This window comes from Mobula hypostoma, chromosome 9 (assembly GCF_963921235.1).
Source record: "Mobula hypostoma chromosome 9, sMobHyp1.1, whole genome shotgun sequence".
In the NCBI taxonomy this organism is placed as follows: Eukaryota; Metazoa; Chordata; class Chondrichthyes; order Myliobatiformes; family Myliobatidae; genus Mobula; species Mobula hypostoma.
The window spans coordinates 20,027,655-20,055,344 of NC_086105.1; the positions used below are offsets into that span (position 1 = coordinate 20,027,655).

Genomic DNA, 27,690 nt, shown 5'->3' on the forward strand with positions numbered 1-27,690 from the left:
TTAGTGGGGAGGGACGAGTGGTCAAGGGAATTGCATAGAGAGCAATCCGTGTGGAAAGTGGGGAGGGGAAAAGATGTGTTTGGTGGTGGGATCCTATTGGAGATGGCAGAGGTTACGGAGAATTATGTGCTGGATGCAGAGGCTTGTGGGATGGTAGATGAGGACAAAGGAATCCTATCCCTGGTTTGGCAGCGGGAGGATGGGGTAAGGGCAAATGTGCATGAAATGGATGAGATGTGGATGAGGGCAGCATTGATGGTGAAGAAGGTTCTTCTTGTCCTCACCAACCATCCGATAAGCCTCCACATCAGCAATACCTTGTATTCCATCTGGGTAGCCTCCAACCTGATGGCACGGATATCAATTTCACCAACTTCCAGTAATTACTTCCCTCCTCATCATTCCCTTTCCTGTTTCCCTCTCACACCTTCCCTTCTTACATGCCCATCACCATGTCCGAGTGTTGCTCCCCCTTCCCTTTCTTCGATGGTCTTCTGTCCTCTCCTATGAGATTCCCCCTTCTCCTGTCCTTTATGTCTTCCACCAACCAACTCCCCAGCTCTTTACTTCACCTTCTTCCCTTCTCCTGGTTTCACCTATCACCTGCCACCTGCCACCTTGTACTCCTTCCTCCACTCCCCCACCACCTCACTCTGATTTCTTCTGCCTTTTCCAGTCCTAATGAAGGGTCTCAGCCTGAAGCATTGACTGTTTACTCTCATCCATAGATGCTGTCTGACCTGCTGAGCTCCCCTAGCACACTGTGTATGCTGAACATAAATTTATAACTTCTGATTGAATATGTTTCAGTGGTTGTAATTTGACAATAAAATTTGTTTTTTTTTAGATGCAGTAGATGACTCAGACTGGGACTCTGAAAGTAGTTCTGTCAAAACGCCAAAAATGAACCGCCAAACTGGTATGTTTATTCCATCACAACCATTTTTTACTCCACTCCAAACAGTATTTATTCTTAAGCTCAAATCTGTATATTATTTATTATCGATTTTTGTATGGTTAATTTTTCATCACAATTACTCAGTCACAGAATATTGTGTATTACTGAACTAAGGAAATCTTGAATAGACTCTAGGTCTGTATATTTATCAAACAATAGAATTTTTAAATTGTTTAGACACTATGCATTGATGTCTGAAGCAGTACTAGAACTGTACTTGCAACACACACAAAAATGTTGGAGGAACTCAGCAGGCCTGGCAACCGACATTTCAGGCCTAAATCCTTCATCAGGACTTCATTCAAAACTGTACTTGGAGTGCATGGAACTACAGAACGGAATAAAATAACTAAAATATCGTTTTCTTAACATAATTGAGTATAAAATGCTTGGCAGTAATGGCTGAACGATAATATGGCTTGTCCTGGAAGCTGTCTCATTGACTCTGTGCACCTCATCTCAAGCATCTGCAGTCTGTGGTAGGAATAAATAGGCAAAGATTTTAAAAGTGCACTGTTTTATTATTGATGGAACAATCTTTAAATGTGTTTGCAGCTTCCCGAGGGGAGACGTCTCCAACTGAGGATGGAGGTAATGAAAATAGAAAGAATTATGAAGGGAAAGCTGAGGTGAGCTACTAATGTATATGTGTTGAATTCAAGCAAATTTGATTGTGTATTTTAAAATTAAAGTCTTTAAAAATACACACACAACAAAACACTGATTTTGTTTGATATTCATTTTTGTGTATGGGCTTTGCCAGCAAGGCCATTGTTTATTTTGTATCGCTAATGCCCTCTAAAAAGGTGACTCAGGGACTCCCAAGTCCTCTTGCATCTCTGATTTTCTCCTCACTTAAAAAATAGTCAATGGCTTTATTCCTCCAACCAAAGTGCATGACACTTCCCTACACTATATTCAATCTGCCACTTTGTTGCCCATTTTCCCAATTTGACTAGGTCTCCCTGCTTCTTCAAGACTACCTGCCCCTCCGCCTGCCTTCGTAGTTTCCGTAAACTTGGCCACAAAGCCACCGATTCCATCATTCATATCATTGACGTATAACGTGAAAAGAATCAGTCCCAATATGGACCCTGAGGGACACCACTAGTCACTGGCAGCCAACCAGAAGAGGCCCCCTTTATTCCCAATCTTTGCCTCCTGCCAATCAGCAATCCTCCATCTTTCCTGCAATACCATGGACTGTTATCTTGTAAAGCAGCCTCTTGTTAAGCATGTTTGCACCTTGTCAGAGGCCTTTTGATAATTTAAACACCCACTGTCCTTTGTCTATCTCACCTGTTATTTCCACAGATATGAATCAGAATCAGGTATATTATCATCGTCATATGACATGAAATTTGTTAACTTAGCAGCAGCAGTTCAATTGAATACATAATCTAGCAGAGAGAAAAAAAAATAAAAATAATAAATAAACAAGTAAATTAATTACAGTATACATATATTGAATAGATTTAAAAAATGTGCAAAACCAGAAATACTGTAAATGTAAAAAAAAGTGAGGTAGTGTCCAAAGATTCAATGTCCATTTAGGAATCGGATGGCAGAGGGAAAGAAGCTGTTCCTGAATCGCTGAGTGTGTGCCTTCAGGCTTCTGTGCCTCCTACCTCTTGGTAACAGTGAGAAAAAGGCATGTCAGATAAGATTTCCCCTTAAGGAAACCACGCTGACTTTGGCCTATTTTATCATGTGCCTCCAAGTAGCCAAAATCTAATCCTTCATAATAGACTCTAACATCCTCCCAAACACTGCACTGAAGGCTACCTGGCCTATAGCTTGCTTTCTTCTGCCTCTCTCCCTTCCTAAACCCACAGGGTTCACAGGGAGAACTTATAAACTCCCTACAGACAGTGCTGAAGCTGAACTCAGGAACGCCCCGAGTTGTAATTGCATTGCATTGCACTAACTGCTATGTTATCATGGCACCCTTCCTTCCTTAAGTGAGGAGATCAAAAGTGTTTGCTGTATATCAGCTATGGCCACACCAAAATCCAGGACAGTTTCAGCAAAACCTACCTACTTTTGTACTCTATCTTCCTCACTATTAATTCATGTGTATTTTTCATTTTTTTGTGTTTTGTACATTTTGAATCCTTTTTGTGCACATTACATGCTACTTATGTTTATAGCTGCAGCCATCGAGCATTTTAATTACTGTTTCATAAAATAAATGTTAATTCCTTTTTTTGTTTAATCCTTCATTTCGGGATAAATAGCAGAATGCATGGAAGCATTCTGACATGCATTTTTATTAGATTTTAACTGCCTTTTGGTTATGTATATACAGTAGAAGTGTTCTCAACCTGGCAGGCTTCAATTATAATACAATTAAAAGATTTTAATGCACTCAACAGAGGTGATGTAGAAAAACCTGCAGGCTGAAGACCGAAGAAAGTAAGAAGTTTTTTTTAAATGAGTACTTTGTTGATGAGTTATCGTTGTCAATTTCAATGGCAGTAACAATATGGATCTGATACTTGCGATTGCAATTGCACTTTTATTGATGTTTTAATGGTTGATATTAGGCTCCTGAATATGATTCTGATAATCATTAAACTTTATTTTATATTTTCAGGTTATAGTAGCAAAAGAAAATATGCAGCAACTTAACGTAATGCATACCGAACAGTTGCTGCCCGACTTTGTGACAGGTATGCACAAGGTCACACCAGCAGAACCCATTCTAAATAAAGGCAAAACAGGAAGTCCTCTTTCAGAAGGGTAAGCTAATTTCTGTATATGCTTTGATTGCGTGAGTAGCTGTATCAGGAGGTTTTGTTGCATAAAAAAGGATAAAGCTAATTGTTTAACTTTGGAATTAATGCTTTAAACATACCTAAGAAATTTTTCTCTACAGATTCTGTTTAATGTATGTATTATTGTAGAGTTTTAAAAAAATATATCATGGATTCACCAGGAAGACAGATTTGCATGAAATGCATATTTTATTTATACAGTAAATTTGCACTACATTAATATAATGCGATTTATGACAAAGATGGTGCTTAATGTTGCATGTTAAAATGATCTTACAAATTGGAGATTTATATTGTGATGTTGAAGTTAACTCTGTATATTTGCATGCAATTTTAAAGTTTCCTAATTTATGCCATTGACCAGTTTAGATGTGGATTTTGGACTGAAAGGATGAATGTTTCAGATTTTTAATTGGTATAATGTGGAAGTAGTTTCATGGGTTTGATGAGTGAGGCAGAAGACACTGATTATGGATAAGCATATCAATAATTTATTTAAATGGTAGGTGTTACTCTTATACCCCGGAGGTGCCTGGAACCAGAAATTAATGGTTGGATTTTGTGCCCTGGCAATAGGAAAGAGTGGTGGCAACTTTTAAGTAGGCCAATCAATCACTGACATGGTGGAAGCAGCTTTCAACTGACAAATAAGCCAACTCCCACATGACAGATTTCTGGATGCTTTTATAAATATTAAATAATTAGATTGAGATCACTTGTGGAGGAAATATTACTGCTTATAAATGAGGAAAAATACTGAATTCTAAAAAGAGAAAGGGAAAAACTATACATTCTAGAACAATACCAAACAAATTAATGTTTATACTTTTATATTTGTTCTTGGCAAAATAAGTTTGATATTGCTAGAGATTTTTTCCAAACACAATTGTCACCTTCAAGTTCTCTCAGATCACCTTTATCTATATTTAGAAGAAAGTTCATACACAAGGCCAGAATGTGTCCCAAACCCATACATTTTACTAGTCACCTCTATTATTTGACATATTTTTGCTAAGTATATTCCTGAAAATGATCAGGCAACAGTCGTAATTTTGTATCTAGCTCTGTGAATATATCATCATGTGCATTAAGGTTATTCTAATAACTTTCCTCACAGCTAGAAAATATTTTAAATGTAGAATTTCTTTAGTATGTGTCAGTTTTTATTTCTCAATTAATCAGATATGTATGCTTCCTATTGAGTTATTTTTAATTGTTTTCTCTGCTTTATTTGGTTACTCCGAATTCTGTCTTCTACGCTGTTAAAATATATCCTTCATGAATTTCTGAAAGGTAGAGAGGTGGAAGGAATATTTTCTGCAAGATTATCCTGCCATAACACTTACCTATATTTCTTAGTAATATAATAGTCATTAATAGAAGATTTCAAATGTATGGTTATCACTTCTTCGAAATGTCCTAATGTCTGTTCTCAGTTCTTTGCACCACCTACTAATGTGGCTGGATCCAGACTTCCAGGCTTCATCTTACAGTCCCCACCTGGAATGTTTTAATGTTTATCGAGCATCCTTCACTTCGTGCACTTTCTGCAGATTATATATGATCATTTCAGAGAACTGAAATACTGCATATTTATAGTAAATTAAATATTTCTATTTGTGCGTAATGTCCACGACTAGCAGAAAACAATTTTTAATTGGGAAATAGAAATTTTATACTATAAATGAAGAATCCATTTAATAAACTTCAGAGTTTGTATAGTTATTAATAACTTGAATTTTTGTTTTGGATCAAACTGCAGTTATAGCACTTTATTGTTTCAAATGTAACTCTTCAGATGAAGACTAATGTTCATGTACATGGTGCACCACCCCTCAAAATTCAGACTGCTGGGACAATGTTAAATTATTCTCGATGTGTTGAAAATATAAATTGCAAACTGTGCTTCCTGTTCTGTCCCTGTTAATCCAAGAACATCTACAGGGCACGTCACTTGAGTATGTTTGTGAGATGAATATTTTCATTTAAAGGAACAACTTGGGCTCAAATGAGGAGGAATATGAAAATCAACATAATCAAGAGAGGCCAATCAAACAAGATCATTTATCTTTCATGAATGTGTTACCTGCCTTTGAAGATAGTTCTGCAAGTGAGATATCACGAGATGAAGAGAAGTAAGTACTTAATTATTTATATTTTAAACATAAATACTCAAAATTGAACATTCATTGCTGGAATTTCTGTTTTGGAGAATTTTATACTTTAATAGAAGATTTCAAATGTATACTTATCACTTCTTCGAAATGTCCTAATGTCTGCTCTCAGTCCTCGGCACCACCTACTAATGTGGCTGGATCCAGACTTCCAGGCTTCATCTTACAGTCCCCACCTGGAATATTTTAATATTTATCGAGCATCCTTCACTTCATGCACTTTCTGCAGATTATATATGACTGTTTCAGAGAACTGAAATATTGCATATTTATAGTAAATGAAACATTTCTATTTGTGCGTAATGTCCATGACCAGCAGAAATCAATTTTTAATTGGTAAATAGAAATTTGGTACTATAAATGAAGAATCCATTTAATGAACTTCAGAGTTTGCGTAGTTATTAATAACTTGAGTTTTTGTTTTGGATCAAACTGCAGTTATAGCACTTTATTGTTTCAAAAGTAACTCTTCAAATAAAGACTAATGTTCATATACATGGTGCACCACCCCACAAAATTCAGACTGCTGGGACAATGTTAAAGTATTCTCAATGTGTTGAAAATATAAATTGTAAACTGTGCTTCTGTTCTGTCCCTGTTAATCCAAGAACATCTGCAGGGCACGTCACTTGAGTATGTTTGTGAGATAAATATTTTCATTTAAAGGAAAAACTTGGGCTCAAATGAGGAGGAATATGAAAATCAACATAATCAAGAGAGGCCAATCAAAGAAGATCATTTATCTAGTGAGATATCCCGAGATGAAGAGAAGTAAGTACTTAATTATTTATATTTTAAACATAAATACTCAAAATTGAGCGTTCATTGTTGGAATTTCTGTTTTGGAGAGTTTTATACTTTAATAGAAGATTTCAAATATATACTTATCACTTTGTTGAAATGTCCTAATTTCTGCTCTCAGTTCTTTGCACCACCTATTAATGTGGCTGGATCCAGACTTCCAGGCTTCATCTTACAGTCCCCACCTGGAATATTTTAATATTTATCGAGCATCCTTCACCTCATGCACTTCCTGTAGATTTTATATGATTGTTTCAGAGAACTGAAATATTGCATATTTATAGTAAATGAAATATTGCTATTTGTGCGTAATGTCCGTGATTAGTAGAAATCAATTTTTAATTGGGAAATAGAAATTTTATACTATAAATGAAGAATCCGTTTAATGAACTTCAGAGTTTGCATAGTTATTAATAACTTGAATTTTTGTTTTGGATCAAACTGCAGTTATAGCACTTTATTGTTTCAAATGTAACTCTTCAGATGAAGACATATACATGGTGCACCATAAGATTCAGACTGCTGGGACAATGATAAATTATTCTCAATGTGTTGAAAATATATATTGCAAGCTGTGCTTCCTGTTCTGTCCCTGTTAATCCAAGAACATCTACAGGGCATGTCACTTGAGTATGTTTGTGAGATAAATATTTTCATTTAAAGGAATAACTTGGGCTCAAATGAGGAGGAATATGAAAATCAACATAATCAAGAGAGGCCAATCAAACAAGATCATTTATCTGTAATGAATGTGTTATCTGCCTTTGAAGATAGTTCTGCAAGTGAGATATCCGTAGATGAAGAGAAGTAAGTACTTAATTATTTATATTTTAAACGTAAATACTCAAAATTGAACATTCATTGCTAGAATTTCTGTTTTGGAGAATTTAATCCCTTTATGTTTATTAGAACTTTTGTACAAAAATGAATGATGGCGAACATGAGAAAATCTGCAGAAGGTAGAAATCCGAGCAACACACACAAAATGCTGTAGGATCTCAGCAGGCCGGGTAGCATCTATCAAAAAAAGTAAAGTCGACCTTTCGGGCCGAAACCCTTCTGTAGGACTGGAGGAAAAAAGCTGAGGAGTAGATTTGAAAGGTGGGGGAGGGCAAAAAGATACACCAGGCAATAGGTGAAACTTGGAAGGGGAGGGATCTCTTACGGCTACCTGGACTATGCCTCGTCCAACCCTACTACTTGTAAAAACGTCATCCACTTCTCTTAATTCCTCTATCTCTGCCGCATCTCATCTCAGGATGAGGCTTTTCATTGCAGAACGAAGGAGGTGTCCTCCTTTTTCAAAGAAAGGGTCTCCCCTTCTTCCACCATCAATGCCGCCCTCAACCACAGCTCTTCCATTTCATGCACTTATGCTTTTTGCTTCATCCCTCCCCCTCCAAGTTTCACCTATCATTGGTGTTTCTCTCTCCCTTCCCCTCCCCATCTTTCAAATCTACTCCCCAGATTTTATCTCCAGTCCAGATGGATTTTTTGAAAACTTATCGTTTAAGATTGGGTCAACACTAATACAGTTGTATGTATATGAGCAATGAGTGTGAGTGGCTTGCTGTTGGCTGTAAGCTCCGATCATAGTCATATACATAAAAGACAGGCACTTAAGACTGATAAGTTTGTTTGTTCAGCTCATTTTTGATATTTATTGATATGCCAAATAATATTTTGAATTGATGAAACAGTCTGATTCTTGGAACAAATAATTATTGATTAAAACCCATAACTAAACTTTCATTATATTAAATGAAAGAAAAATGATTTAAGTTTACCATTCAATGCTCTTCCTTAAGTGCCTGCATTTTTAGCTCTAATTCATTAGCTGCATCCATTTGGTCTTTTTGAGCACTCATTATTTCTGTTTAATGTGGCCTAACTTTGTCTCCAGTGCTTCTCTGGGACTCTTTCTCTCTGATCAAATACTTGACATACTCAATTATATGGTTAAATATTTAAACAAGATTTTCATTATGTCCTTGAGCAATTCTCTAATACAGGTGTGTTCTGTTGTATTAATGTATTGTAATGTATATGATTTGTTGCTTGATAGAACTAGAGTTGCATTATAGAGTTATTAATCCAGTTGTATATTAGTTCAATGCCATAGGTTAAACTTGTAAAGAAGTTGCACATTTCAAGTAATGAAAATGTATAAAGCTTCTCATGATTGGCATTTCTGAAAGAAATTAATTTCGCTCTTTTTTTTGAAATTGAATGAATCTCACGGAGGAGCCAAAGTTTAATAATTTTAGAATATGGGGTTTTGATTCAATATTCTGTATCTGATATTATTTTTCCTTTTGTTTTATAATATGTATTCTCTTGGACTCAGTACTCTTCTATATAGAAATCAATAAAAATATTGGAAAAAGAAAGAAAGAATATGGGGTTTCACATTCAAGTCTTTAGAAAGAAATTTTTAAACTCATAATCTCCTGATTCAGGGGAGACTGCCGCCATCTGGATGTTCCTGATGCATTTTGGAATAAACTGGCTTGAAATTAGCAAAATGTTTTCTATCACTACCAATATAATATTCATTATTTTTGTTCCTATTTTTCAGAGCTCGCAAAGCCTCTTCAAATGAAATGGTAATTTTTTTAAAAATTGAAGTATATACTTAGTTTAAAGTTGAGGAAACTTAATTCTAATTGCTTTTGAAACAACTAATTCTTATGTATTTAGACTGCAGCCAGCAAACTGAAAATAGTATTTCTCATTGGGGGTGGGGGCTGATTTCAATGAATGAGGTGGGCGGGGGGGGGTGGTGTTGCAATCTATAAAATAGAATAGGCAAGTCCATTGGAAAGAGTAGACAGATAGGTGAAGAAGCTTTAAAAAACTGATAGGTTTAAATGCATTTACTTTCATTCAAAAGTAGCCTCTTGGGTAGGACAAATCTGCTGCCAGCATTGCTCAGCACCTCGGTTATGAGATTGGTGCAATCTCAGTAAACATGACTGATGGAAGGACAGGACTACCAGCTCAGCGTTCTGAAATGCAGACATTTGGATTGTACAAGCGGGGAGGGGATGTTGTAACCATAGTTCACAAAGTTCCAAAATAGTCATGGTAAAAGCTAAGCAACACACACAAAATGCTGGTGGAACGCAGCAGGCCAGGCAGCATCTATAGGAAGAAGTACAGTGGACGTTTCGGGTCGAGACCCTTCATCAGGACTAATGGAAAAAAGAGGTAGTAAGAGATTTGAAAGGGGGAGGGGGAGGGGGAGGAGGAGACCCGAAATGATAGGAGAAGACAGAAGAGGGATGGATAAAGCCAAGAGCTGGCAAGTTGATTAGCAAAAGGAATACAAGGCTGGAGAAGGGGGAGTATCATAGGACGGAAGGCCTTGGAAGAAAGAAAGGGGGAGGGGAGCACCAGAGGAAGATGGAGAACAGGCAAGGAGTTATTGTGAGCAGGAAAGAGGGAGAGGTAGAGAAAATAAATAAATAAATAAATAAATATTAGGGGTGGGGTAAAAAGGGGAGGATGGTAAAAGCTAAGGTTGGTTCTAGGATTAAGTCTTAAATTGGGGTTGGGCTGATTACATTAGTATAAGGCAGGACTTGGTGAAAGTAGATTTGGAACAGCTGCTCGGACCGGGAGCAGGGGTGGGGAGGGCGCGGCAAACAACTTCCAATATATGGGAAGCATTTAAACATAAGGCAGTTTGGAGTCAGCATAAGAGAAAGAAGCAAAGGTATAGGATCAGGGAACCTTGGTTAACAAAGACCATTAAAGGTTTTGATTTTTTTTTAAAAAAGGAAGTATACATCAGGTAAAGACATTCAGTATTGAGTCAGTCCTTTGAGGCTGATGGAGATATATGAGGTAACTTGAGAAGGAAGTTAGTAAAGAAAAAAAAGGGTATAGGATGGCCTTGGTGGGCAGATTAAGGAGAAAACCAAAACATTTTATAAATATATTAGAAGGAAGGGAAAGGGCAGGATTCTTCAAGGTTGAAAGGGAATCAGGAGATGTAAGCAGGATTCTGAGTTAATACTCCTCATCAGTATCCACCAGGGAGAAGGATGTGCGAGATGGAGAGATAAACGGGATGTTTCAGAAAATCGGTGTACATGTATCAGGAAATGTTAGAGATAATACCACACATTAAGGAGGACAGATCCCTAGGGCCTGTTAGAATCTATCCAAGGGTAATGTAAGAAGCAAGGGATGAGATTGCTGAGACTATAATGGAGATTCTTTTCCATCTTGGCCATGGATGAGGTACCTTAAAACTAGATGATAGCTAATATAATTCCTTTACTCAAAAAACAGTGAAGTTGAGCCAGAAAACACATAGCCTACTGAACCTTGCATCAACATTAGAGAACAAAATTATTGGACTAAACTCGTGGAGACAGGATTCATGTTTACTTGGAAAGGCAGTGAACAATTAGAGTGATTAGTGGAGGGGAAATCCTATCTCACATATCTGCTGGAATGTTTTTGAGGATGTAATTGAGAAAATTGCCTTCGCTGGGTAATAAGTAGGGATTGCATGTTTTTTGACAAAGTCCAACACAGTATGCTGGTCCAGAAGATTAGGGTACATGAGATCCAAATTATTTTGGAAAACTAGATTAAAAATTTGCTTGTTAATGGTGGTAAGGTTAATGGTCAAGAGGTGTTTTCTTAATGGAAGTCACCACAGGGATGAGTGCTTGTGGCCATTATTTGTCATATATCTCAAAACTGTTTGGATGAGAATGTATCAGTAGTTTTGTTGATGACACTGAAGTTGGTGGAGTAGTAGATAGCAAAAAAGGTTGTGAAAGGATGTACAGGAACATAGGTAAATTGGAAGGTGAAGTGGTGGCAAATGAGATTTAATCCAGACAAATGTGAGGTACTCCACTTTGGAGTGTCAAATACATATACAAATCATATACAAAAAAGTTGTAGGGACCTTGGGATTGTTGATATGCAGAGGAACTTTGCTTGCATACATAATCTGTTAAAAAATTGGTAATAGGTGGATAAAGAAGTAAAGAAGACATTTGTCATACTTGCTTTCATAAGATAAGACATTGACTGTTAGAGTTGGGTTGTTGTGTTTCAGCTGTAGAAAACATTAGTTATGCTGTATTTGGTATTTGGTTGCCAGATTACAGGAAAGATCCAGTAGCATTAGAGCATATGCAGAAGAGATTTGCTATTAGATTATCTAGAAGGGGAGGCTTGAGTTACAAGAAAAAGAGGCTGGGTTGGGATTATTCTCACTGGCCCATCCGAGACTGAGGGGTGACCTTCTAGACATTTATAATTGACGAGCATAGATAGGTTATGTCTTTTCCCTCTAGGGCAAAAGAGTCTAAAATTAGAATTACAGGTTTAAGATGAGAAGGAAGATATGTAAAGAAGTTCGGATTGGCATGTTTTTTCACACAGAGCATGATGGTTAAAATACCAGAAGAAGTGACAGAGACAGGCACAATTACAACATTTAATAGGTATTTGGACAGTTAGTTAGATAGGAAAGGAGTTAATGGATGCGGTTAATGTACATGAATGGGTTAGCATAGGTTGGCATTGTAATTGTATTGGGCTGAAGGGCCTGCTTCTGTGCTCTACATTTCTGACTATTGAATCTCATACTCTCACTCCTGAAGTTGCATTTATATTTAATATTTTGTTTTCATAAAAATTCATCTATAGGAAGAAAAAGTTTGTTCAAAAACACAAAAGGCTTTGGTGAAACAACTATTTGGTGTAGTATTTTAAAATATTTTTAGATACTGTTTTGGAGGCCCCCTGATTGTCACAGTTGTCCCTTTACTCGAAGCACTAAAATAGCTTTATACACATGTTTTTATTTTGTGGAATTGTAATTAAAACATCCAACACCCACATCTGTGAAAGGTTGCATAATCATGCAGACTGACAATCAAGATGGCTCAAGGACTGAGGAATAATAATGTACAGGATCTGGATTTCCAGTCTGGGACTGCCAGAAAAGGGATACCCTGTGATCGCAAAGACAGCAATGGAAGGAACCCTCCTTTACCTTTTACCCTGCAGCAGTTTATCCTGCTGTATGTAGTCTCATGGCCTTCTCACTTCTTCCCACCAAACCACCATCAAGCAAGATGCTCTGGATTGAGCACTCCCTAATTAGTAGCTTCTGCTAGACAAAATTTAATATTTTTATGGTGTTCTAGGACATCAGAATTCTAGGGTCCCTTGTCTCTCAAAATCCACCTTCAAAACTTCAGCATTAATTGAAAATTGAAAACTGGGCATTTCTTAGTGTAAAGAAATTGGTCCTCAGCAGTGGAAATTAAAAGAAACTGAAAATGCCAATCGACCTTAGTCATAAAGTAATGCAGAAATTAAACAGGCCCTTGGACCAATCTCATCTGCTGTATGCTGAGGTTGCTGCTATATGGAAAGCTTGGAGCTGGACTGCTATCTACTAAAGACCTCTTTAAATTGTTCGCTGATGTAAGTCATCTTAGTAGTTAACAATTCTTGGAGCTGCAGCATCTTTTTAAATTATAGTGTCGTCTTAAGACTTCAAGTTAAATAGGTCTGCAGTACTGCCAATGGTAGGGCAATGGAAATGAGGGTGAGCACAAGAGATCACTGAAGTAAATAGAATTCTTGGAGACTTATACATTGGAAAGGGCCCAGAGATAGGATCAGGTAAAGCCTTGGAAGCTGTTTTTGAATGAGTAGATTTGCATATTTAACAATTCTAAATACACTAATTATGTATAACTGTACAGATGAACTTAGTTGGTTGAGACACACATGGAATAATAAATGTGCCACGGAATAATAATTCAACAATGTGTATGAGTTGGTGTTCATTTGTATTCTACCTTTCTCTTGCTACTCTGAAGACACAAGTCCCTCCACGGTGGCCACATCAGAGTCATGAGTTCGTATTTCTTGAGTGCAAGACTTCTTTGGGCCAGAATACCTCTCTGTGAATATTGCCCTAGGATATTTTATGTCCATCTGAACTATTATTTGAGGTCTTGGTTTACGTTCTTGTGTGATAGATGGCACCATTGTTCGATACTAAAATGTTCACTGACATGAGTGCACAAGAACTTGGGTGCATCATAAACAATTACCCAATTGGCCGTGATGTCCAAAACCACGCTGTCATGTTTAACAACTTGTATTGGGTAATAGTAATTAATAAGACCTTGTTAAAATATTAATTCCTCCATTAAGTTTTTCCATTTCTTGATTAATGAGCTTTGGTCTTAAGAGTGAACTTGAAGTGATATTTTTCATCAGAACTAATTTTAGATGTAAACAATCTACAGGTAGATTGAGGTATTAATATGACAATGTTAGAAATAATAGTTGCTTTATTTGTCCCATCATCCATTTATTTAGGCTTGCATTAGCATAATCTTTTTAGCATTTAATCACTTAGTGGATGAATTATCGTACTATGCTTGGAAATCAGGAGGTACCTAAAGCTTATGAAAGTCGTTTCTCATGTCATTGAATGGATTGATTCAAGTTATAATGTATCGTCCATTGCTTTTCAGATACCACACAAATAAATTTTATTCAACTTTTCTTTTACTGTACCTCCTTTGCTCGCATCTCTAATATCTTCCAGTCCCTATGAAAGATTATGAACATATAATGTTTTAGTCAGTTTCTCTATTCAGAGGTGTTTTAAATCTTTCATGCTTTTATCATATTTGTTCAGGAATTTTATTGTTAGGTTAGTGATTTAATTAATTTTGATTTTCCTGTTTGTAGAACAGGAAAGCAATGAATATTTCTGATGACCTGAGTAATCTCACACAGTTGTTTGATAGTAGTGAAAGCGACTCAGAATCTTCTGATCTCATGCACACGATTAAGGCTCAATTATTCCAAATTGATGTGGAGACGATAGGTAAGGATAGTAAATCAGAATGGTGTGTGTCTTCTATTTTCTGTCTTGCTTTCAAGTGGCAATATGTACTGTTTGTTTTACCATTGTATGTAAAGTTAGTAGATGTTAGCCACATCTGCTCTCAGGATGAGGCTTTTCATTCCAGGACGAGGGAAATGTCCTCCTTTTTTCAAGAAAGGGGCTTCCCTTCCTCCACCATCAACTCTGCTCTCAAACGCATCTCTCCCATTTCACGCACATCTGCTCTCATTCCATCCTCCCGCCACCCCACTAGGAATAAGGTTCCCCTGGTCCTCACCTACCACCCCACCAGCCTCCGGGTCCAACATATAATTCTCCGTAACTTCCGCCACCTCCCAACAGGTTCCCACCACTAAGGACATCTTTCTCTCTCCCCCGCCACCCCCCCCCGCTTTCCGCAGGGATCGCTCCATATGCGACTCCCTTGTCCTTTCACCCCCCCTATCCCTCCCCACTGATCTCCCTCCTGGCACCTATCCTTGTAAGCGGAGCAAGTGTTACACATGCCCTTGCACTTCCTCCCTTACCACCATTCAGGGCCCCAGACAGTCCTTCCAGGTGAGGCGACACTTCACCTGTGAGTCGGCTGGGGTGATATACTGCGTCCCGTGCTGCCGATATGGCCTTCTATATATTGGCGAGACCCGATGCAGACTGGGAGACCATTTTGCTGAACACCTACGCTCTGTCCGCCAGAGAAAGCAGGATCTCCCAGTGGCCGCACATTTTAATTCCACGTCCCATTCCCATTCTGACATGTCTATCCACGGCCTCCTCTACTGTAAAGATGAAGCCACACTCAGATTGGAGGAACAACACCTTATATTCCATCTGGGTAGCCTCCAACCTGATGGCATGAACATTGACTTCTCTAACTTCTGCTAATGCCCCACCTCCCGCTCGTACCCCATCCGTTATTTATTTTTATACACACATTCTTTCTCTCACTCTTTTTCTCCATCTGTCCCTCTGACTATACCCCTTGCCCATCCTCTGGGTTCCCCCCCAGCCTTTTGCCTTCTCCCTCTGCCTCCTGTCCCATGATCCTCTCATATCCCCTTTGCCAATCACCTGTCCAGCTCTTGGTCCCATCCCTCCCCCTCCTGTCTTCTCCTATCATTTTGGATCTCCCCCTCCCCCTCCCACTTTCAAATCTCTTACTAACTCTTCCTTCAGTTAGTCCTGACGAAGGGTTTCGGCCCGAAACGTCGACTGTACCTCTTCCTAGAGATGCTGCCTGGCCTGCTGTGTTCACCAGCAACTTTGATGTGTGTTGCTTGAATTTCCAGCTTCTGCAGAATTCATCTTGTTTTAGATGTTAGTTCTACTTTATTTTTCTTTTCTCTATTCATAAGGGCTTTACAAGAAGCCTGTATGAAAATATCTTTTAAATTAAATTTTTAAGTAATATTATAATTTCAGTAATATTGTATGGAAAAGGAAGACTGCAGAAAAATGTTGAATCATAAATGTTGTTCATGTAATGAAACTAAATCACATTTTAATTCTGTAAACTATTCAAACCAGTGTGCAATATATTGCTAAATTTTAATAATCGATTTTAATAAGCAAACTTGATTCAGTTTTCTAACAGAGTTTGTCCCATAACAGACTCGGTAAGTTTACTGAAAATCGAAAATATGGTTCAGGAATATGAAAGAGAATTGAAACGAAAAAGGAAAGATTATGCCTTGCTCGCAAAGCAAGTGAAATGTCTAGCGAATGAGCGTAAAGAACTCGGTCAAATATTGATGGAAGCTGGAGATAAGAAATTGACACTGGAGTATAAAATAATGGAGAAGGATCTTGAAGTTAAATATTACAAGTAAGTTCTTGCTTACTCAATTTTAAGTATAATCTTGTGTTTTTGATGCATCTGTATTAAATGTGAAATTATTTTTCAAAAGTATTCATCAATACAATAAGTATATCATGTAGATACATCAGTACTCGAAATAGGTGGGTTGGTATTATGCATGAAAATAATCAGTATGCAAGTCTGACATTGATTTTGGTCCCCACTATAAACTCCATTCTTTGACTAAATATTACTTGTCATTCTTTGTTATCCTCTTGAAACCAAGCAAGATTGTTTGATACCTTAAATTTATGTTTCAGAATTGAGATATTCTACAAGATCATACTACCTGTTTACATCAATTGTAAGATTTTGTGTCTCCTTTCATCTTTGACTGAAGCCCTCATTCATTAGTTACCCTCAGTACATGCTATTACAATGCTTCTCTGTTCTACCTGCACAGCATGTCTTTACCTAAAGCTTTTATGTATCGTAACTTGAATTGGTTCTATTACCCCTCTCTCCCCGCTCGTCTTTATACTGGCTATTTCCCCTCCTCACTCTGTCCTCTTGCAGGGTTTCAATCTAAAACATTGACACCTACTTCCACAGATGCTATTTGATCTGTTAAATTCCTTTTGCAGTTTTTGTTTATTTGTAGTCTCTTGTACCTCAGTTCACTTTTCTCCAACAAGAATGCCCACTGACTTCTGTAGCTCCAGGCCTGATGATAAAGATCTCTTCCTTACTTTCAAATTTCATAACATGCTCATGCCTCTAAAGCTATCAGCTCTGCATCTTGATTTTTGCAGTTTTTCAGTTTTGACATTTGTACGTCTATGCTTACATTTGAAATGTATCTGCTGATACTCATATTAAAGATGAGCACAAAATTTGTGATGGTATATGCAGGAGTTACAATGCATGTAAATATTCTACATCACAGCATGAAAAATACCTTATCAGATGTTTTTTTGTTCAAAATGAAGTTTCAGGATGAAACAAGAGAAGGAGAAACGGATAACTGCAGAAATGTTGTTAGAAAAGAGCTGTGAAAATCTTCAGAGAAAGGAATCCCAGTATTGTGAAGAAATCCAAGCAAAACATAAGTCTGAACAAATGTTAAGAAACCTGGAGATAGAAAGGGACACAGTGATGATCAATCTGAAAAAGGTTGACACAATTAATAATCACTATCTATTTTAATAATTGTCAAGTATATTAAGTCAATTTAAATATAGAAGGGTGCAAGAGAGTGTTTAAAAAAGAAACAATAATGCCTATATTATCTTCTCACTGGTACTATTTCATAAGAACTCCCAAAAGTATTCAGAAAGCAAAATCTTTGTTGTCCATGATAGATAGATAGATAGATAAAGGCATCGGTTAGTCTTGCGAGACCATGGATCTGTTCCTGGAAAGTCTTCACTCTCCAGGGCGCAGGCCTGGGCAAGGTTGTATGGAAGACCAGCAGTTGCCCATGCTGCAAGTCTCCCCTCTCCACGACACCAATGTTGTCCAAGGGACCCATACAGCTTGGCACCAGTGTCGTCGCAGAGCAATTTGTGATTAAGTGCCTTGCTCAAGGACACAACACGTTCCCTCGGCTGGGGCTCGAACTCACGACCTTCAGGTAGCTAGTCCAATGCCTTAACCACTTGGCCACGTGCTCACAATGTCCATGATAATTACAGATACAAAAGGCTGGGTATTCAAGAGTATGAAACATCTTTGGATACCAGGAGGCTTTCCGTTATTTACAAGCCACAAGTGCAAAATAGAAATAGGAAATTGAGATGCACAGCTTTGGCTGAGAATATTCAGCATCTGATGTATTTATTTTCCAGCATCTCTAATATAAATGTTTGAAATGCCAACAACAGGTGAAACTTGATCCCATCCAAAACAGAAGAATTCTATCCACCAATTTAAACCTTTCTCTCCACAGACAGACTGATTGTAGCCTATACAATCTTTTTGACAATGCCTCAGCATTTCAACCACCTGTTGACATTTCAGCAGGAACATAGGAAATGTGGCCAACTTGAAGTTTCCCTTCTAATTATGCTGATTTGGAAATATGCCATCCAACACGCACCACTGCTGGCTCAAAACTCTGGAAGTGCATGACTGCCAGCATAATGGGAGTACTTTAAACAGTATTCATCATTCATGGAGGCAACTCAGCTCTAGTTTCTCAATTGCATTTAAAAAAGTGGAATAAGTCTGGACCTCACCAGGGTAATTTAATTCACATGAAAGAACTTTGTTTAAAAAGTCAGGAGCATCAGCTAAGTTACACCCTCCCAGTTAATTATGTGTCCCAAAATCTACAAGTCGAGCCCCTTGTGAGCTAGCATCACCCCACTTTTCTTGTTTTAAAATAAAACAAGAGAAAGCACTCCAGTTTGGATGATGAAGTTATTCTTATTTCCCTGTACCTAATCACTGCCATGAATGGACTTCTATGAAGAATAACTTGGCAAGAATACCCATGGCCCATCAGTGCTTCTTATACTTACTTTGGTGAGTTGAAAGTACTCATTTGGACATTACAGATAGAAGACAACCTTGAGCCATGTGTTTATCCATAATTGCGGAGTTATCAAGGTGTGAAGGTCTGTTCTAAGACTGTTAATAAAATGAATGAGTAGATCTTGTACTTATTTGTAAGTGTGAAGTTAATCTAGATTTTTAAAAATAAAATGTTACTCTTAAATATCTTTAGCTGAGTGAAGAAAACAAAGAGTTGCAAATCCAATTAAACCAGGAGAAAGCAAAATGTGAAGAGATTCTGAACAGGCATCTGCACAATCAGCAAAAGATTGTTGAAGAAAATAATACGACTGTACAGGAAATAGAGGTATGTAAACAGCGAGCAGAAAACTTGAGAATAGGTAACATATTTTGCTGAACATTGTGTAATGTACTTTTATGAACATGAATCTGCATCTGAGAGAGAACCCAGGGCATTCTTCAGTAGCTTCCTTTTGGTTTTCACTACTGAAGTTCCAGGTAGAGGCTCAGGAATACCATTGCATACAGATGTAGAAGGATTCTTGATTGCTGTTCCGTAACAATTTTGCTTTACCAGTCAGAGTTCTTAGCCCTAGGCTATACCCCCGAACCAGGAGAACCAGTGGACCCTTTGACCTGTTTGGCATGGGTGACCCTCCCAAGAGTCAAAGTATAAAACCCTGACTCCAACCAACATAGATCTCTGAGTCATTGAGGCACGCAAGCCTCCAAACCCAACCCTTTTGGAGGAGAAGGTTAAGCATTCACTATAAATTGCCCCCTGTATAAGTGAGTGGTATGCACTTTTAATTGTTAGACCATTTTAGAGGTCATTTGCAAAAGAATACTAATTGAGATCATAGAGCAGATCTGTGGATGGACTAAATTGGTCCATGATTCTTTGATGCTTAGTAATAAAAATGTGCTTATTTCTATGTATAATAGGTATTATCTCTTGGTTTATTGTTTATTTTTCTCATTGAACAAATCTTTGTTTTGAAGCCCCTTGCTCAATGCGACAATCACCACAATGAAGAAGCACTGATGGAACACAATTGTACACTACAGCAGGAAGTTACTGTGCTCAAGCGTGAATTGAAATATTTGTGTGAACACCATCAAGAGGAACGGGAAAAGTATATGGAACAGATTGAGACTTTAAAAGTAGAGCTTGAAGATACAAAGAAGGATTTAAGAAGTAGTGAAAATAACCTAACTCAAACAAACTTACAGTATAATAGTCAGCTGAATGCCATGAAAAGTGAAGTTTTATTGCTGACTTCCAAACTTGAACTTCTTGAGACACAAAGAAAAGATCAACAGAATGAGAAGGAATCTATTCTTTCACGTTTGAATGCAACAATTCAAGAACTGGAATGTAGTCAGAAGGCCAACTGTGAATTTAGACAAATACTTCAAAGAGAACGTGATGAATGGGTTCATTTAGATGAAAAAAGAAATAATGAAATATCTAATCTTCGTGCAATCAGTAAGAAAATGTCACATAAATTAACTAAAGAGGAAAGAAAAGCCAATGATTTAGACAAGAAACTTCATCATGCTAAACTTTCTCTTGCTGAGAAAAACTGTATGCTTGAAAGTGTTCAGAAAGAACTGAGGCAGTTTCAGGAGCATGTAACTGATCTAGAAAAAACAAATAAAGTGGAAAAAGGACAGTTAAGCAAACATGAAGTTTGTCTGGTATCTTTACAAGAGAGACTAGCCCAAGCTCATAGTGAAATTACACTGTTACGTCAACAGCTCGAAGATGCACAAAATAAAGTTATAATGAAGGAAAAGGTGGTTACTGATGTTCAGGACAAATTCAGTAATATACTTGCTACACTGCAAAAAGATAGTGAGCAGAGGATCAGTTTGTTGGAGAAAAGAAATGAGGAGTTGTTGAACAAGAACATGGAACAAAGCGAACAAAAAAGCAAATATGAAAATGAAATAGATGTAAAAGAGGTAATGTTAATATTTCAAGAGGTAATTAAATCTTTATTTCTGTAATTCAGCTTTCCTTTCTGCTTCCCTGTTTGATTAGATTGGAACTAAAGGCTTTCTACAGTAAACTTTAGATAGAATAGTCATCAATCTACTTTTGAAAGTGTTTTGTCTTTTGATGGATTACTATGCTGTCATGTTCATTAAGCAGTGGAAGAAAAAAGATTGGCAAAATGATTTTCTCTCACAATGTGGAACCTTGTGTTCCGTAACGGTTTGAGTAGCTGAAACTAAAAATGTAAAGTAAAAATGATTTAGGACTACCTTCATGTCCCAAAACATTTAATAGCTAAGGGTGCTAAGGAAGGTTTGTGCAGCAAATAATTGTCAGATGCAAGCAAGGGCCAGTTTTCACATATTTGTTATATAAGCAGCAGCTAATAAAATATACAATTGACATTTAATGAGTTTTTTATATTTTTAGACCATGGAGATGATTATTGCTGTTTTTCAAATGGTGCCATGTGATCCAGTTCACCGGCCAGAATCACCATCTTGGGATGCAGGTGGCACTGGTCGTTTGTGTTAATACCAAACCTGAGCATGAGCTTTTATGACTCAGTAGTGAGGGTACTACCATTTACTTCTTACATTTTCTTCCATCATCTCTAACTTTCTCCTCTTCCTTTCCTTTAAAGCTCTTCATAATTCAGATTTTACCTGAACACTTGGACAATATTATTTCAGTATTCAATTTTATCTGATGAAAGCTCTGTGATGCATTGTTGAAATGGTTTTTAATATTAAAGGTAAAACATGAATGTATTATAATATTGGGATATTCTCTTTTAGGCTTCGTTCAGACAGCTTCAACAGGATCTCGCTGATTCACTGAAAAAACTTTCTATGTCAGAGGCCTCTTTGGAAGTGGTCACACGTTCTCGCAATGAAATAGAGTGTGAGAAAAATCATTTACAGAAGCAATTGCATAGATTGAAAATTAAGGTGAGTATGAACACTGTGAAGGGGTGATATAAAATTAAATATAAAAATATTATTTCTGTAATAGAGGGATTGATTTGCTCTTAAGAGCAGCAAATATATAAAAATGCCCAACGTAGCAAAGAAGGATCATTTGTAACTAATTATTATTATACTTAACACTGTACAGTGTAGAAACAAGTGCTGCTTTTGCATAGCACAAATTCACTCCTATCCTCCTATTCTATCCTTGTCTGTCTCTGCATTCTTGTATTTGCCTTAGTTAGTTTGAGATGCATGTTCTCATCTCTATCTGAATAAATAAGTTTTTTTAAATTACCTAATTGATTTTATTGCTTAGAAGCCTCAAGAAGTGAGATCCAGCAGCATATTGTTCATCTTTTCCTAATACGTGTAACTGGCAATCTGTTAGGGTGTATTCTGGAGTCAGGATATATAGTAAATAACAACTTCACCAGCAGCCAATCTTTAGATATGAATATGGATTGTAGATTGAATTTAAAATGCAGTCCTGAACAATAGTTTTCCTGGAGCTGTAGACTGGAGCCGATTGCAAATCAGACAATGCTGATTAACATTTACTTTGTGTGTCTGGAAGGTGTGAAAACTATAAAGGAAGCATTGTGGATAGATTGTAACTATAGAATTGTCTGCTGTTACCTTTGTCTTTGGCATATAAAAATGTTGTGTAATATTGGGCCAGGAGGCCTCTTCCTCTAGAGATTCTGAAATATGATGCCTGTTGCTTGTTTTTGTTGAGTGAGACACTTCTACATCCAGCAGCTTCAGTGTCTCTGCAGTGACTGTGTTCATGATACACACAATCTATCTCTGATGCTCTCCTGATTCTGCATCTTCTGGCTTTCTTTACTTTATTATAAAGTCCCTTTATGATAAAAAGTATTTTATCAGAAGTATTTAGTAATCCAGATCCTTTGACACTTTAACACATATGGATTGCTGTTATTTCAACCAGCCCTTCTCTTTTTAAAACCTAAGATTGACTAATCAATGTTTTTGATTTCCAGGTGTATTTTTTTAAGTAGGGGTGTGAGTTTTTTTTGTTTCATTCTTAAGCTCAAACGTCCATTGGCACTTGGAAATGTTCAATCTCTGACAGGTGTTATCATCTTATTTCAATTGTAATATTTGGGGACCAGGACTACTAGACTCAAAAACAGTGACTTTCCTAAGCAGTTAGTTAAGCTGATCAACACCTTCACCCACTAACCCTCCCCTTCACACACTAACCCTCCCCCACCTCTAGTACTTTATAATTTTCTGTCAGTCACCTTGCGTACAGACAGAAAAATTGTGCCTAGCATCACTTTGTAGCCAATCTATGTATATAAGCTACCTTATATATTTATATTGATTGTGTTTTTATTATTATTATTGTGTTTGTTTTCTATTTATGCCAGAGCCAAGTAACAATTATTTCATTCTTCTTTACATTTGTGTACTGGGAATGAAATTAAATAATTGTGAATCTTGAATTTTCTCATCTTCAATGTTACTCCCACTGGATACATTCCCTGATTAAAACTACAAGATTGTAATAATTAATTCATTATTATTTGACCATTCTCCAGTTTTCAACCAGGTCATTTCTATATATCGCAAACAGCTGAATTCCTGATGAGTTAACTGCACAAAGTGTAAAGAATAATTTCTTCTGAAAAAAGATTGAATTTAGCACCAAAATAATAATTTGCCTAATACTGCCACTTGTAAATTCTGAATTATCATTAGGATAACAATTGAGACAAAACTTGGTTGCAGCATTTTCTAAGTGAAATACCTCAGGGCTTCTCCAAGCATGCCGAGTAATGGGATGGCTTTTATATAAATATAGTTTTTAAACAGTATTTTTCTTGTTTAAAAAAATATCTTATTTAGATTATGAACATTAAATAGAATGTATTTTCCTTATAGTTAGAGGAGAACAAAGACAAAAATGTGCAATCAAAAAGGGAAATTCAGCAATTGGAGAATGCTTTGAAAGAGAAAGAATATGAGATTGCAGCCTCCCAGAAAATTCAAGAAGCCCTTTCAACCTCCTCACAAAGAAATGAGGCTAAAAAGCATCTCGAAGATCAGATTCAGCGGTAGGTAATAATACTTAGAACATTGTAATTAACATCAGCAAAGATTAATGAAAGGTTCTGATTGTCATTCTACTGTTACAATCTGATAAATGGCTTCATCAAGTGTTTCCACTTTGAGCATAGTAGGTAATCTGTTGCAAATGTGCATTAAATTTCAGAATGCTAGCTGTTGTAAAATCTTTCATGAACTCACCCGTCAAGGTAGTGTTTTAGAGCACAGTTTGAAAAGATATATCATATCGCATTATTCCATGAATATTTATTAATAGTCTCCTGAAAGTGTTTCATATCACAAAAAAGGAGTCATTTTAATCTGTTTTATGCAAACTCTAGTAGATTGACATTAAGTAACTGTACAATTTTCCTTTAAAGCAAGGAATACTTTTAACTAGTTTCTTAGTAAACGTAAAGCTTTAAAATGTGCCTTTCAAGTGCCATTATGAAAGTAACTCTTTGAAACTTTGTACATGAGAACTAGTTGCAGAAATTTTCATTTATTTAATGTGGATTGTAATCATTTATTGTTTGGGCCAGCTTATAGTGCAGAAGTTTAAAATTAGCCCTAAAAATGAAGCAAATGATTTGTGTGCGAATATAATTTAAATTAAAATTCCTTGGCCTTTTGATAGTTTAGACTGGATGTGGGTGAATCATGCTAAATGAAAAATAAGGGTGTAATACTCTTGAACCTTGAATTTACCCACATTTATGCTTCTTTAAACTTGGTGAATATATCAATTTATTATCATTATCTTAATTTCTGTGAGCTTCTATCATGCCCCGATTATTGTTCCAGGTTAGAGATAGAGAATGCAGAATTAAAAGCTGCTGCAAAAGAGCAAACAAACAAAGCTGAGTTATTGGAGAAGGAAATTAAAGAGTCCCAGTCAGTAAGTGTAAACTCAATACCATTTCAGTTTATTTTGAATGCATTTTTCAAGAATAGTCTTTTGCAACTATGTAATGTTTTGTTGTATTGATGTCACAGTGGAAGCATTTAGATACAGCTATTGGGTATGGAAAACATCTAAGCTTTGTTACACTATAATTTTAGTCTGTTTCTGAAAAGCTCAGGTTGCACATCATCTGAGTTTTGTTGACTATTGTACATGCAGCATGCAGTGAAATGGACCTTGGCTGTACTTGTATTTCCTTTCTGCATCCTCTGTTATCCTTTGAGTGCATGTGTCATGAGCATTCTCTGATATCCATTATAAAAGTATTTTATCTATAGTATTGGCCTTCCTAAGTGAAGGTTCTATAAAATCGGAAACCATAATGAAAGCATTGAGAAATTAGTGAGGGCTAAAGAATTTTGTGTTTTGAGACTAATCCTCAGGCAGGTCTGAGAGGAAACCAACTGATTGAACGTTCTCTTAAACTCAGTGGCCACTTTATTAGGTACCATCTGTACCACAGTACCTCATACCACTGAGTGTATGTTGGTGGTCTTCTGCTGCTATAGGCAATCACTTCAAGGTCTGACATGTTGTGCATTCAGAGATGCTGTTCTGCACACCGCTGTTGTAATACATGGTCATTCCTCAACTAGATCCAGTCTCGCCATTTTCCTTTGACCTCTCTCATTAGCAAGGAGTTTTCACCCACAGCTGGTCTAAGCAACAACCGAACCTCTTGACCAATGCATGTTTTTATGCATTGAGTTGCTGCCATATGATTGATCAGATATTTGCATTTACAAATGGGTGTACTTAGTAAAGTGGCCACTGTGTGTCATCATCCCACAGATCTAACACAATGAAGACTTCCCCAAAGGACGGACTGTATAATTCAGAAATAGGAGGGTATATTCCTTGTTTTATGTTCAACTTTTTAATGCTTTTTGGTTCTTGCAAATTTCCAAAATCACAGTAAGTTATTATCCAAAAGTGTACATTTCCTCAACATAGAACTATCATTTCCTATTTATGTTTCTACCAGTTTTTCTTTCTAAATTTACAGTATTGGGATGCAAGAGAAGCACAATCATCTATTAAGTATCCCAACTCATACTTTCTACTACTCCTGAAAACTGCAGATTTTCCAAACTACTCATTCTTAAAAATGAACTTCTTTTCCATAATGTTATTGAGTTGCCTCTGGAAATGTCACGCAAATGACTGTTTACTCAATGAGATCGATTTTCAGTTTTAGGATTCCTGAATTCTAAGGAGTTGCAGGTTATGAATGTGTAGTTCCATTCTGTCAGTGTTCAGATTAAGAAAACCAGCATTTCCTTCTAAGATACCGTATTCATTTTAAGTTTATGATCTCATAATATCAGCTTCACTTAGGCAAGACTCAGTTTGCCTCTTAGAGCCACAGCTTGTAATGCCATCTACTATCCATTGAAATGGTGCCAGTCAAAATAAAATGCCAGTCAATTCTGTAAAATGCCAACCCCATACAACTCAAACACCTTGTTAAATTTAAATTACGACTCTCTTTGAGCCTCGTCGTGGAATTTCCCATTCTTGCAGTACTATTTCATCCCATTTAATGTTAACTGCTTATAATGATCTATGATATTGAATCTGCTCACCTTTGGAAGGCTAAGTATTTTTGAGAAAAGGAGATGCAAGGTAGTCCATTCCAGAAATGTACTTGGTTAGCCCTGCTAAAACTCATGTAAATTAGAATGCATAAGTTTAAACTATAATCTGGGAAATTGCTTTATCAAGTCAACATTAAGCATGTTTCCTGATGGCTAATATATGGGTTATTTTTGTGGAATATTGTTATAGAGAATTGATTGTGGAAGGCTGTTGGACAGATGGCTACAGTGACACATCTAAGCTGTTATAGCAGTGTTGCAGATGAGAAAATGTACACTGTTGAGAAGATACATTAGTAAAATTTAAATCTTGATTAAAATTCAATACTGAGAATACTAAGTAGGTGAAGCCATCTTAGTCATGATTTCAAAGGTCTTCACACACGTTTCTAGAAGCAAAGCAATTGATTATAGTATACTTAAGACTATAAGAGATTGGAGCAGAAGTAGGTCATTCGGCCCATCAAGTCTGCTCCACCATTTCACCCTAACTGATCCATTTTCACTCTCAATTTCATTCTCCTGCCTTCGCCCATAAACTTCCATGCCCTGACAAATCAAGAACCTGTCAACCTCCACCTTAAATATACCCAGTGACTTGGCCTCCACAGCCACCTGTGGCAACAAATTCCATATATTCATCAGCCTCTGGCTAAAGGAATTCCTCCTCATTTCCATTCTAAATGGACGTATCTCTATTCTGAAGCTGTGACCTCTGGTCCTAGACTCCCCCACTATCAGATTTGATTGGACTGCCAGGAAAAGCTGAAAGGCTGTGAATGATACTATTTAAATCTTTCACCCTGGCCTGTGTGTAGCCTCCTCTCTCGATTTGACTGGGCAGCAGAGAAGAGCTGAAAGCCCACCTCCATTGCTAAATATAGAATTTCAAATGTAGAATGCTTTATCATTTTTTTAATCCAGTAATTGTATATTTTTATCTCATCTGAATGCTGGAAACCTTTTACCAGTGACATTTTTCCGATAATAAATTCTGAAAATAGTTGATTCTAAAGCAGGTTATGCATGTTGTATGGCGTTGTTTGTAGACCTATTGGGACCAAATTAACTATTATTATTCACACAGAATTTAGAATTTGGACTTCAATTTTTGGAGAAATATTTAAGGCTATACTTGGTTT

At 36.9% G+C, this 27,690-nt stretch overlaps 1 protein-coding gene across 1 annotated transcript in view; it reads left to right on the forward strand.

Moving 5' to 3' along the window:
• LOC134351547 (ankyrin repeat domain-containing protein 26-like) overlaps positions 1 to 27,690 on the forward strand; it is a 129,153-nt gene that overhangs the window by 74,359 nt on the left and 27,104 nt on the right. Inside the window, exons 14-28 of the mRNA XM_063057829.1 lie at positions 848 to 919; positions 1,514 to 1,587; positions 3,555 to 3,700; positions 5,727 to 5,870; positions 6,576 to 6,680; positions 7,374 to 7,517; positions 9,289 to 9,316; positions 14,463 to 14,601; positions 16,234 to 16,447; positions 17,410 to 17,593; positions 19,149 to 19,283; positions 19,940 to 20,905; positions 21,737 to 21,889; positions 23,822 to 23,994; positions 24,791 to 24,884. Of these exons, the coding sequence (XP_062913899.1) occupies positions 848 to 919; positions 1,514 to 1,587; positions 3,555 to 3,700; positions 5,727 to 5,870; positions 6,576 to 6,680; positions 7,374 to 7,517; positions 9,289 to 9,316; positions 14,463 to 14,601; positions 16,234 to 16,447; positions 17,410 to 17,593; positions 19,149 to 19,283; positions 19,940 to 20,905; positions 21,737 to 21,889; positions 23,822 to 23,994; positions 24,791 to 24,884 (2,771 nt within the window). The remainder of the gene's footprint in view (positions 1 to 847; positions 920 to 1,513; positions 1,588 to 3,554; positions 3,701 to 5,726; positions 5,871 to 6,575; positions 6,681 to 7,373; positions 7,518 to 9,288; positions 9,317 to 14,462; positions 14,602 to 16,233; positions 16,448 to 17,409; positions 17,594 to 19,148; positions 19,284 to 19,939; positions 20,906 to 21,736; positions 21,890 to 23,821; positions 23,995 to 24,790; positions 24,885 to 27,690) is intronic.